The following is a 10354-nucleotide window of genomic DNA, read 5'->3' as shown; positions in this document are numbered from 1 at the left end:
CCTCCCATACACTTTAAATCACCTCTTGATTGTTTATAATACCTATTGCAATGTAAATGTAATATAAGTAGTTATTACATTATTTATGGAGTAATGACAAGAAAAAAAAGTCTGTAAATGTTTATTACAGATGAATTTTTTTTCAAATGTTTTCAATCTCTGGTTGGTTGGATCCATAGATACAGAACTCATGGTTACAGAGGGCTGACCGTGTTTAAGGAAGCAGTGGAATATTATATGGTGGAAACCTCCTGTCACTCCTCCAGTTCCCCTGTGCCACCCTTCTATCACATAAGTATCTCTCTCCCTTAAAGGTAACTGCTAGCCTGAATTTTAGATAAATCATTCTCTAACTGTCCTTTGTTTGGTAGTTCTCAAGCTTTAGTGCATCAGACTCACCTGGTGCTCTTGTTAAAACAGATTGCTGGGTCCCACCCCTAAATTCTGATTTAGTAGATCTGGGGGTGGACCTCAAGAATTTGCATTTTTTTTTATTGGTTGTTCACAACATTACAAAGCTCTTGACATATCATATTTCATACATTAGATTGAAAGGAATTTGCATTTTTATAAGTTCCTGGATGATGCTGATGCTGCTGATCTGGGGAAAACATTTTGAGAACTACTGCTTTATCTCAGTGATACTATTTAACTTGTATATGATGACTCTTAGTCCTCATGAAGACAAAAGGAGAATTTCTTTGGAAGCACTTCTCAAAATGGAGCTGGGAGGCCATTTTGGAAGCAGGTCTCCTGCAGGATTTCAGCTCCTGCAGGGACTGTGAACTTGGTCACCTCCATCCTTTGACTGCAAGGCATCTGGAACAACCAAAGCAACTGATAGATTCCTTTATATCCAGTGGCTCCAGATGCATAGTCAGAGGGTATTGGACTCTTGATTTACAGACATTTCCATTCTCTTTCTACATTCATTTATTTGTCTTTTATCAGGTCACATAGCCCTTGTTTCTTCTCAACATATAAGCTCTCACTTTTTCTGCCTTCCTCAGGACACTGATTCAGAGCTATCTGAACCCATGTCTCCCAAATTGCCATTCCTAAGACCCCAAATAAAGTTCTTCTTTACTTCTAAGTTTCTGCACTTAGATTGGTCAACATCCTTTTAGGACCCATTAGTTCTCCTTGAAAACTCAATCACTCATGATGTCTGTTAAAGACCTCGTCCCCATCTTCCTCTACCCCATTTTCTGTCACCCAGTTTGTGAGTGTCAGTCTTTATTCAGTATTTTAATTGATTTTTCTTTAACTTGAACATTTCCAGTTTTTTATTTTGTGTTAGTCATCCCATTTATGGGTTTCCTTTTTTGTATAATTGTTATTAACCAGAAGGAATAATATAAACAACATTTTTGTGTCTTGTTTAGCTAGTCTGTAAGCTCCTTGAAAGATGAACAAGACACACAAATGTTGCTTGTATTATCCCTTCTGGTTAATACAATAGTACAAAAGAGAAAACCCACTTCCTCAATTAAACTGCAGGCCAAGTTTGCAAATTCAGTGGCTACTAAAGGCCAAAAGGCAATGTAAATAAGTGACAATTGCCAGATGGAAGCCATGTCCTCTGCAAAGAGAGCAGCTATCACTTGGCTTTAAGTCAATTGCAGGCCCAGGGCTCTCCAGTTTCTCCCTTTTTTCAAGAGAAATTCGAGGTAATCTCAACTAATTCAACATTCTAAGTACAGGGAGCAGATTATACAAGATATATCTGCAGGAATAAAAAAAAACTGAATATATTTCATGACTTTTTTGCAATTAATGAATGGGTGGATGCGTGAGTGAGTGAGTGAATGAATCTAGGTCATTTTGGTAACTAACTCTCCAGTTGAAACTGGGTGAGTGGAGGAAATGAGAAATTGTTGAGTTCCTAGTCTGACCCTGGGCAGGAGGCTTTACACACTTATCTCATTTGACCTTCATAATGGCACCACAAGGCTGTTTTTATTATTTTTCATTTACTTCCTCATTCATTTCATACGTAAAGAAAATAGAGGCTTAGAAAGGCCCAAGGTCACACCACTAGTTTTCTTTATTTATGATCTACCTAATTCCAAAAATGGGATTTCATAGGGATTCACATGATTTCAGCTGGGTCCTGAACCTTGAATTGCAGACAGATCTATTCTGCAAAATGGCCATTATAAAATGAATCCGGTTTTCAGAAGGTAGGAAGGCTCTGGTACCTACAGTTAGGGAGGAGGTTTGATTTCTTGGGCATCTTACTAAGAAACTCAGTTTTCTTCTTCTCAAGGCTTTGGCCAATACTGAGGAGCCAAGATGCAAGGGTATCTCTGGCCAACTTGGTTCTGTACCCAAATCCCCATAATGAAATTAATAAAAGAAAAATGTTCTCTTGTAAAAGGTTTAAGCCATTGTCCTTCCTCCATTTAAAATTTTTAAATGAAAGAGCACATTCTTTCTTTTAAACCCAGAGAAGATATAAATAAACCTTCTAGCTTCACTTGCTTCTAGTTACTCACTTTCATCACTGATTTTACGAGTTCCTTAGCTAAACAATAAAGTTATAGACCCTGCTAGCTTTATTGAAAATAACACCTCTGATGTATGATCACCTTGGTGACCATTGTTTAAGTTGTTTTTTAGGGATCTGGAGATAGCTTAGTCTAGCTCAAACCAGTTGAAGCCACCTACCCCTTCCTTTGGGCCACACAGGTGTCTAATGGGTGACCTTTTAACATTGGAAAGCCAAAAGCTCCACCCACAGACCATGCCAACACTGACATTTTCAAAATGAGTCCTATGAAGAGCCATGAAATTGAATTACGCATGTGCAGATCACTGATTACTTCACCTTTCCTTACCTTCAGTTGCCTTTCCCTGTGCCTCACACCACCCGTTTTTTTCCCATAAACACCTTAAACCCTATTCTCAGCAAGGCAGATTTGTGGCTTGTCTCCTGTTGCCGCAAAATTGGTTCCTCTCTTTTGTGAAACTTGTCACTTCTATGCAGCAGGCAAAATGGACCTGGTTCAGTAACAGAATGCCCTTACTGTTTCTTCCTGTCTCTCTACTTATTATTCTCTCAGAATTCAAGATTTCTGCCTATTGGCCATAATTCCTGTCTAAAGCATACTAGTGAGAGTCCTAGAGTGCCCAATAAGGAAAGAGACACAGATTCAGGAGCTCTTTGGATGGAATACTTTTTATTGGAATTACTGAGCCAGAAAGGAGTTTTTTTGGATTACGCATGTGCAGACCACTGATTACTTCGCCTGGGAATCATATCCCACTCCAATCCCCTCTTCCAGCGGGGGCTCATCAGTCCTGAGTCTTTAATAGAATGGTCACTGGGCATCAGGAATTACACTCCTCAGTCCTTTCAACTGGAAGGAGAAGAGCTAGAGTCAGATTGAGGACCTTGGGTGCTGGAATCCCCGTGAGGAAGCAAATATAGAATGGGGCACTGATGGAAATGAATTTCTGGCCCAGTCAAAGTTTCCATTCTCCTCTGAATATAACAGCTGAGATTTCCCTTAGCTTTGGTGAGAAAAAGGTTTATCTTCCCGGGAACACTGCCCCCACTCTCCCTCCCAGGTCCTCTACTTCCTCCCTCCCCCCAACCTCCTTTTCCTCCTAATGGATACCCTCTTACCTTAGGAAAGGCATCCCAGTTGAAGAAAGGGAATGTCCTCTTGAAGGCCTAGATGAAGAAAAGAAAATAAGAATTACGTCCTACATACAGGGATCAGTAAGCACTCAACGAGTGAGCTTCCTGAAGTGACCTGGATGCTCTGTTCTACCATTACAGTTAGAGCCAGTATCCCCAGAGGCCTTAGTCTGTGTCTGCCTTGTACCACCTGCTCTGCAGGCATGATCGCATTTGGGGATTTTTTTTTTTGAGGTAAGTACTGATATCATCCTGTCACAGAAGAGGAAAGAAACTGAGGCTCAGGGAACTGAAGACATTTGCATGAGGTCACATTGAAAGTCAGCTTCATGAGATGAAGCTCTAGGTCCAACTCTGTCACTGACTCTCCATAGAGGATGAGGGGATTCAAATAAAATCCTGACTAGGGTCAAGATTTTTGAACCTCTCTGTGGCTGTCTCCCCCAATCGCCATCTTAGGAAAATAGAGTGTAACCAAGGCAGCCTCCTGGGGAAACTGGTTGACAACGTGTTGGGCAGCACCCAAGCATGGCATTTACTTTCTCTTAGAACTCAGGACAAACCCAAAGGGCTAAAATTAGAAGGGGGTGCCACTGCCCTGGAAAGTTGGCAAACAAGGAGAGGGGGGCGCCAAGCATTTACCTCAATAATGGCGTGCCAGTTCAGGAATTCATCAGACTTAAAAGCCTGCAAGAAAGAGAGGCCAGAAGCAGATGAGTTCCAGAACTTGTCCCATCTTTTGAAAAAGACAGACTTTGTAAGCTATTAATCCCCTCTATGATGTGGGTATTCCTGGAGGCAGTAATGAGGGAGGCCTACTTACAGATCGCAACTTGTCGATGTTCAGAAACTGAGGGCTAATGTCCTAGGCAAAAAAAAAAAAAAAGCGTTTAAAAAGTTGCTGAGAGCACAAAGGTAGGGGACACCCTCATGGTTGGGGTGTATGGGAAAACAGACTGTTTACCTCTGGTCCTAGTGCATAATTACCAATGGTAGTTTCTTCCTAGAAGAAGAAAGGGTTAGGGTTAGAGGCAAATGATCACATGATAGCAGCTGTCTCTACCATGTCCCTCTTGACCAGCATTCCCCAAGGGCCTACAACCCATTCTCCACCACAGGGCCTCAGAGTGTTCACCCACTGGACAGGATGTTCCAGTGGTGCACATGGCTGGCAGATGTGCAAAGTGAGGAAGGAGGCCCTGGAGAATGGCAGGTAGAAGGAAGTATGTCCCGATAGACAGCAAATGTAAAGGGTGGAGAAAATAGGTCTCCTTCCAAGAAAACTAGCCCGGATTGTTCTGCAGCTGACTTAATTCCAAGAATAGTTGATTTGGGGTGTTCTGGAAACACCCGTGCTTAGCACATAGATCTGGGTGGGGAAGATTAGCATGCAGTTGGGAGCCAAGCTACTAAGATGAGCTACCTGCCTTTAATTGATTGAGATTGGTTTGCTTTGTGGCTTTATTGCCACCAATACTAGATTCTCCATTTCCCTCCTTCATTTGGTACCCAGTCTTCAGGGCATCCAGTCTCGTCAACTTCTTCATTCCTTCCTCCCCACCTCAGAGGTCCCAAACACATAGCCCCCAGGCTAGATCCAGATGCTTAGATATCATCATAGTGGTTTGGCATGTTTATTTTTAGTTTGAATTAAATGTTTTTAATAAGGAAGAATTTGTAAATAAATCCAGATTTCCAGTTTCTCCTGAAATTTTTAAAACTCTGACCAAACTAGGCCCATTTCCCACCAAGCAGCTGTCAGATGGAATCAAGACTGCCCCCCCCCCTTAGATTGGGCAAGTCTGCTTCCCTTTGTCTGAGATCCCAACAGTGCTCTGATCACTCTGATCAACCCTGCTCACTGCCCACTTGCTGGAATCCTTAGCAGTTACTCTGGGACCCCTACTTTAGACTTTTAAATCCAGAAGGGATATCCTTCCCCCACCTTGGGATAAGATAGGGGTCAAGTGCCCCCAGAATTCCTCACTGGATGGGCACAGGGTCATAAGGAGTCTGGATCATAAGTAACTAGATCATAAAGTGGTGGGAGCCTGCTGTCACCTGGAAGTTGTTCCTAAGGTTACAAAGGAAACAGATCAGGCTGAACCCAGATCATCTGCTCCCCGATTCTGCAAGCTAGCCTCCACCCCACACTGCACCATCCCTTCCAGAAATGTGTCTCTCTCCCTAAATGTCTTCCCAGGAATGCTCTCTTCCCTTCCTCCTCTCCTTCCTTCCTCAGCACCCCCGCTTTCCTTTCAGCTCCTGATAGTATCCCCAAAATAAGAGCCATTTATCCCGCCGTGGATAGAAGGTCAAGAAACTGAGAGGTAGGTCAGTAACGGGGTTAGGAACAGAACAGATGCTGGTGATGTGCTCACCTCAGGACTCCCCAGGGAAGCCCCCTGGGTGGAGTGGAGCGCCAGAAGAGCCAGAAGAGCCACCGCTGGAAGAACTGGGATCTTCATGATGTCAAGTTGGGTGTTCTGAGGCGGGGCCTCACCGCTTGCCCTTTATATTCCCAAGAAGGTGGATATGAGCTGAAGTGGGGTCCCCACCCCACTGACTCACCCCCAGATCATGTCGCCCACCCCTGGGGCCTAGGAGGGGGTGGCATGGACTGTTCCCCATTTGCCTTTGATTTCTCAATTCACATTCTGCCCCAGGCATTTGGAATGGGTCTCTTCATGCGAATGAGGATGGGATGGAGACAGGTTGGACCTGTCCCTCCAAAGCGTTGGCAATGCCATCCAAGCAACCTCTCCTTCTGTCTTTGTCCCTTTTCTTTCTGACTCTCGTTCCTCTATTATTTCAGTCTCTTCTTCCCACCCTACCAAATCTTTCTCAAGTCCTTAGACTGGCACTGAGGGCCTTCCATGCTCAGGTCCAATCTGCCTCTCGACCCCGTGCCCCATGTGCTGGTACACTGGACTCCTTACCAAACACGTCCCTTTTTCCTCCTCCAGGCTCTGGCTGTGCTGTTCCTTATTCCTAAAATGCCCTTCCCTCATCTCCAGTTCTCAGAATGCAACATTCCCCTTGGCTGAGGCCGCCTCGATTTCTCCCACCATCCCCTGTTGCCCCGCACACACCTTCACCCTCTTGAAATATTTGTCAGTTCATTTGTATCTGTCCGGTATTGTACCTGGAGTAAATGATATTCGTCTCCTTTCCTTCTTAGAATGTAACTGCCTCAAAGTCAGAAACTATATTTTAATCACCATTCTATTCCCCTAGCACCATGCCTTAAGCAGAACTCAGGCGTGTTAAGGGTGCTAGAATTGACTCTTAAGCAGCCTTCTACCAAGCTCTCTGCTCCCCTCTCTTGTGCCTGGACCCCTCCCATGATTTAGCTATCCATCTTTTACTCTTGGGTCTTCAGGGGGATGGCTGCCTTGACCTAAAAAGGCAAGGGGGACAGAGAAACACAAAGGAGGCAAAAACAAACCTTGGAGAGCCGGATTAGAGGTGGCATCTAGAACTCCTGAACTCTGAGTGCCTACTCCATTTCATTGAGCTTATCCATCTCATTGAGCTCACCCCACCCCTCGATTGGGATTTGGATCACCTCAAAGTGACAAAACAGCCTAATGAAGCAACCTTCTCCACAATGAGGTTCAGGTGGCCCAACCAGTTCCTGGTGTAACAGGGAGGCGCTGGGACAGAGGCCGGTGCTGTCAGGGCAAAGCAAGCCCTTATCTGAGGGTGGGTCTCTTTACCCCAACCTGATGCAATACATATCAGCAGCAGGCCCGGGGTAGAAGGGCTCCATGTCATCATGAACAATTTTCATGAACTCCGGAGACTAGGCACCTCGGTCCCCACACTGTCTCCATAGCCCAGCCCTAGAATCCTGCCCCTCTTTAACCTCAGGAAGCCTCCTCTGTTTGCATGGTGGTATCTCCCCCTTTCCAGAGCCGCCTGAGGAGACAATGGTTGGGGAGTCTCACTAAGTATAGATGACCGTGTGGCAGTAGATGTCATGTACAGCTGGTGCTACTGGAGGGGACAAGTAAGAATGATTGAGGTGGATGGATTCCTCTCAAAAAGTTTTCTGGAGGACACAAGTTTTTATGTATAAGAAACTCTTACTAATAAACAGTGACTGGAGAAGTTCATTAACCACCATTCTGTCAGCAGAGGGTCAACTTCAGGAGTGGAGGGAATGAAGAATCACTCAAAGGAGAACAGATATTATGTAAATCAAGTTCATTTAGACATGCAAATGGAGAATCCAATTTTAGTTCTGGCATGGATACTCCAAAGCACAGATGCTCCAAACACCATCATCTGTTTGGCTCTAGAGTCTGATCTTTTGCAACATATTGACCTCCCGTTGTTTTTCTTTCCACTTAATGGCATTAATAATAATATTAGCCAATTTACCGAAGGCTTGCTATGTGGTAGGCCTTGTGCTAAATGCATGAGCTCATTGAAATATTACAGAGATTCTATGAGCTGGGTACTGTAATTACCCACATTCTGTAGGTGGGAGAACCACAACATTCGAGGTTAAATAACTTACCCAAGGTCACACAGCCAGTGTGTGGCAGGGCCGGCATCAGAACTCAGGGATTCCAGAGTCTGAGCTTGAATTGGTCTTTTGCTATACTGTGGGGAGTGTCCTATAAAGGGTCTATGCATGCCCCAAGAGCAAGGGGGAGACTGCAGTTAAGCCTCATTAGCCCCAGCTGCCAGATGTCCTTTGTGTTGTGCAGCCTGCACAGCCACAGGTGGCTGTTCCAAGCATATGTGCATTAATTCAATGGATTAAACTATACACATTTAGCAAATGAACACAAAGACCTAAGAGATTAATAGCACCCAACAACCATGCACCCATAATGAACCTGCAGCTGCCTCCGTTTCCAGATGCCTCTTCTGGTCTGAGCATCTTGCTCCTCCAAGTATGTGTTTCAAGACAGAGTTCCTGGTCCTGGTGTTTAAAGATAGATACTTTTGACATGATACTGGTAAACACTAGCCAACGATTTCAGGTGCTTAACCAAAGAAATTCTGTTCCTGTGCTGGAAGAAAAAAAAATTAAACTTCTGTGTTGGACTTGTGACTGTTTCCATCTGGCAGTTTCCTGAGAGTTTCAAGGATAATGTCTCTACAAGATGCAAGTGCTGACCTTAGAAACTAGTGTCCCTTTTCCACATTCCCCCCACCCCACCCCCATCTACATTGCCTCAGTCTGTTTTTTTCCCCAAGTGCCCAATGTCCAGTGGTTGAGCGAGTGGGGGGGGGGAGGGTGTAGAGAGTTCTCAATGGGGGAAGGTCACAGCAGTTGGGGCAATAGGTGGCAAGGGAATTCACCCAGCATTTGGCTTTGCTTTGGATGCATTACCAAGGGTAATAGAGTTGGGCAGAGATACAGATTGGTTCCATAACACATTATCTCCAGGTATGGCTGATTTCCCCGTTTCCTCTGTGGGAATACCAGTAAACTCCTGTTTTCGCACAGGCCTGCCCCCACCCCACCCCTAATCTGCCAGAACTTGAGTGTGGGTAAGAGGTGAAGCCCAGCCCTGATTGCTACATCACACACGGGGCTGGAACCAACCTCCGGGGTGTTGGGAGGGGATATTGAAGGGATGGACTTTGAGTTCTCGGGGGCCTTAGTGAACAAGTGGGTAAAAAGCCTAGAATCCCTGAAGAGAAGGGGAGCTGGGGCCTGGGTATTGAGAGAGGGTGTGGGGTACTAGGAGGTACAACCAGGGAACCCTGTCCCTTCGCTTCTTCCTCCCTCTGCCAACGTTATCATCACACCCAAGAAAGAAGCCACATTGCCCAGCAGGTCTGGTTTCTTCCTTTGCCACCCACCGTGTGTGCCATTTGTTTAAACTTCTCCCCGGAAGACTTCCTGGATTGATCCCACATGATTCCAATCTCGCCTCCCATTTATTAATCCACAAATATTTATTGAGTGGCTACTTGAGCTCTTGGTGCTAGGATGGACAATATGGACAAGGTATCTGCCCTGTGCAGCTTATGTTCCGGGGAGAAGACAGGTCACTATCTAATTTAAAAATAAATAAACAAACAACTTCAGAGAATGACAGGTGCTGTGTAGAAAACGGGGTGATATGATGCCTGGGAGGGAAATTTAAATTGAGACCTGAAAAAAAATAAACAAAAAGTAAATTAAAAATAAAATTTCAGGGGGGAAAAAAACAGAATTTAGTTGAAGCACTGCCCTTCAGAATATCTTAGGATCCAGAGGCAGGTAACAACAATGTCCCCTGAGGGCCTTTCCCAGCAAGAACCAGTTGACTTTGGAGAGGGAGGCCAGAGCCAAATGACAGCCGGGGTGAGCAGCTGGGATTTTGTTCTAAGACTAATGAGAAAGTTTATGGCTGTCATGGGAGAATGGATTATGAAGACACAAAAGAAAACTGGGGCTTCAGAAGGTTATTGTAGAGGCCCTGGCAGGAGAAAGGGGAGACTGCCTTTTACTGGAGGGTCCCTTCCCCCAGAGGACAGTAGCCTGCTTCACATGTTACTTGGAATTTGAAAGAACTAATTTCAGCCCCTTGGACCAAGAACATCCCAAGAGTCTGGAACCATCTTGGCCACCTCTGCTTCTCCCTCAGTGTCTCAGAGACTGGCTTGAAGAGACCTGAGTTCTGACTGTTCCCCAACCCACCCCCAAGAAAGGGTGCTGTTAGGTGAGGATTGAGTCTCCTCTCTGGGACAGGCTGGCGT

At 45.0% G+C, this 10354-nt stretch overlaps 1 protein-coding gene across 1 annotated transcript; it reads right to left on the bottom strand.

Annotated features, from left to right (window-relative positions):
- Positions 1 to 3323: 3323 nt before the first annotated feature.
- On the bottom strand, positions 3324 to 6114 carry KRTDAP (keratinocyte differentiation associated protein; the record flags this gene model as incomplete). Its single annotated transcript, XM_081274862.1, has 6 exons — positions 3324 to 3362; positions 3632 to 3679; positions 4289 to 4333; positions 4470 to 4511; positions 4611 to 4649; positions 6028 to 6114. 6 exons carry the CDS (start codon positions 6112 to 6114, stop codon positions 3324 to 3326), a joined length of 300 nt encoding a protein of 99 aa, XP_081130988.1.
- Positions 6115 to 10354: the final 4240 nt, after the last annotated feature.

This window comes from Spermophilus citellus, assembly GCF_964194105.1.
Source record: "Spermophilus citellus genome assembly, chromosome: 18".
In the NCBI taxonomy this organism is placed as follows: Eukaryota; Metazoa; Chordata; class Mammalia; order Rodentia; family Sciuridae; genus Spermophilus; species Spermophilus citellus.
The sequence above is the reverse complement of the archived record's forward strand: the minus strand, read 5'-3'. Positions and strand labels throughout refer to the sequence as shown.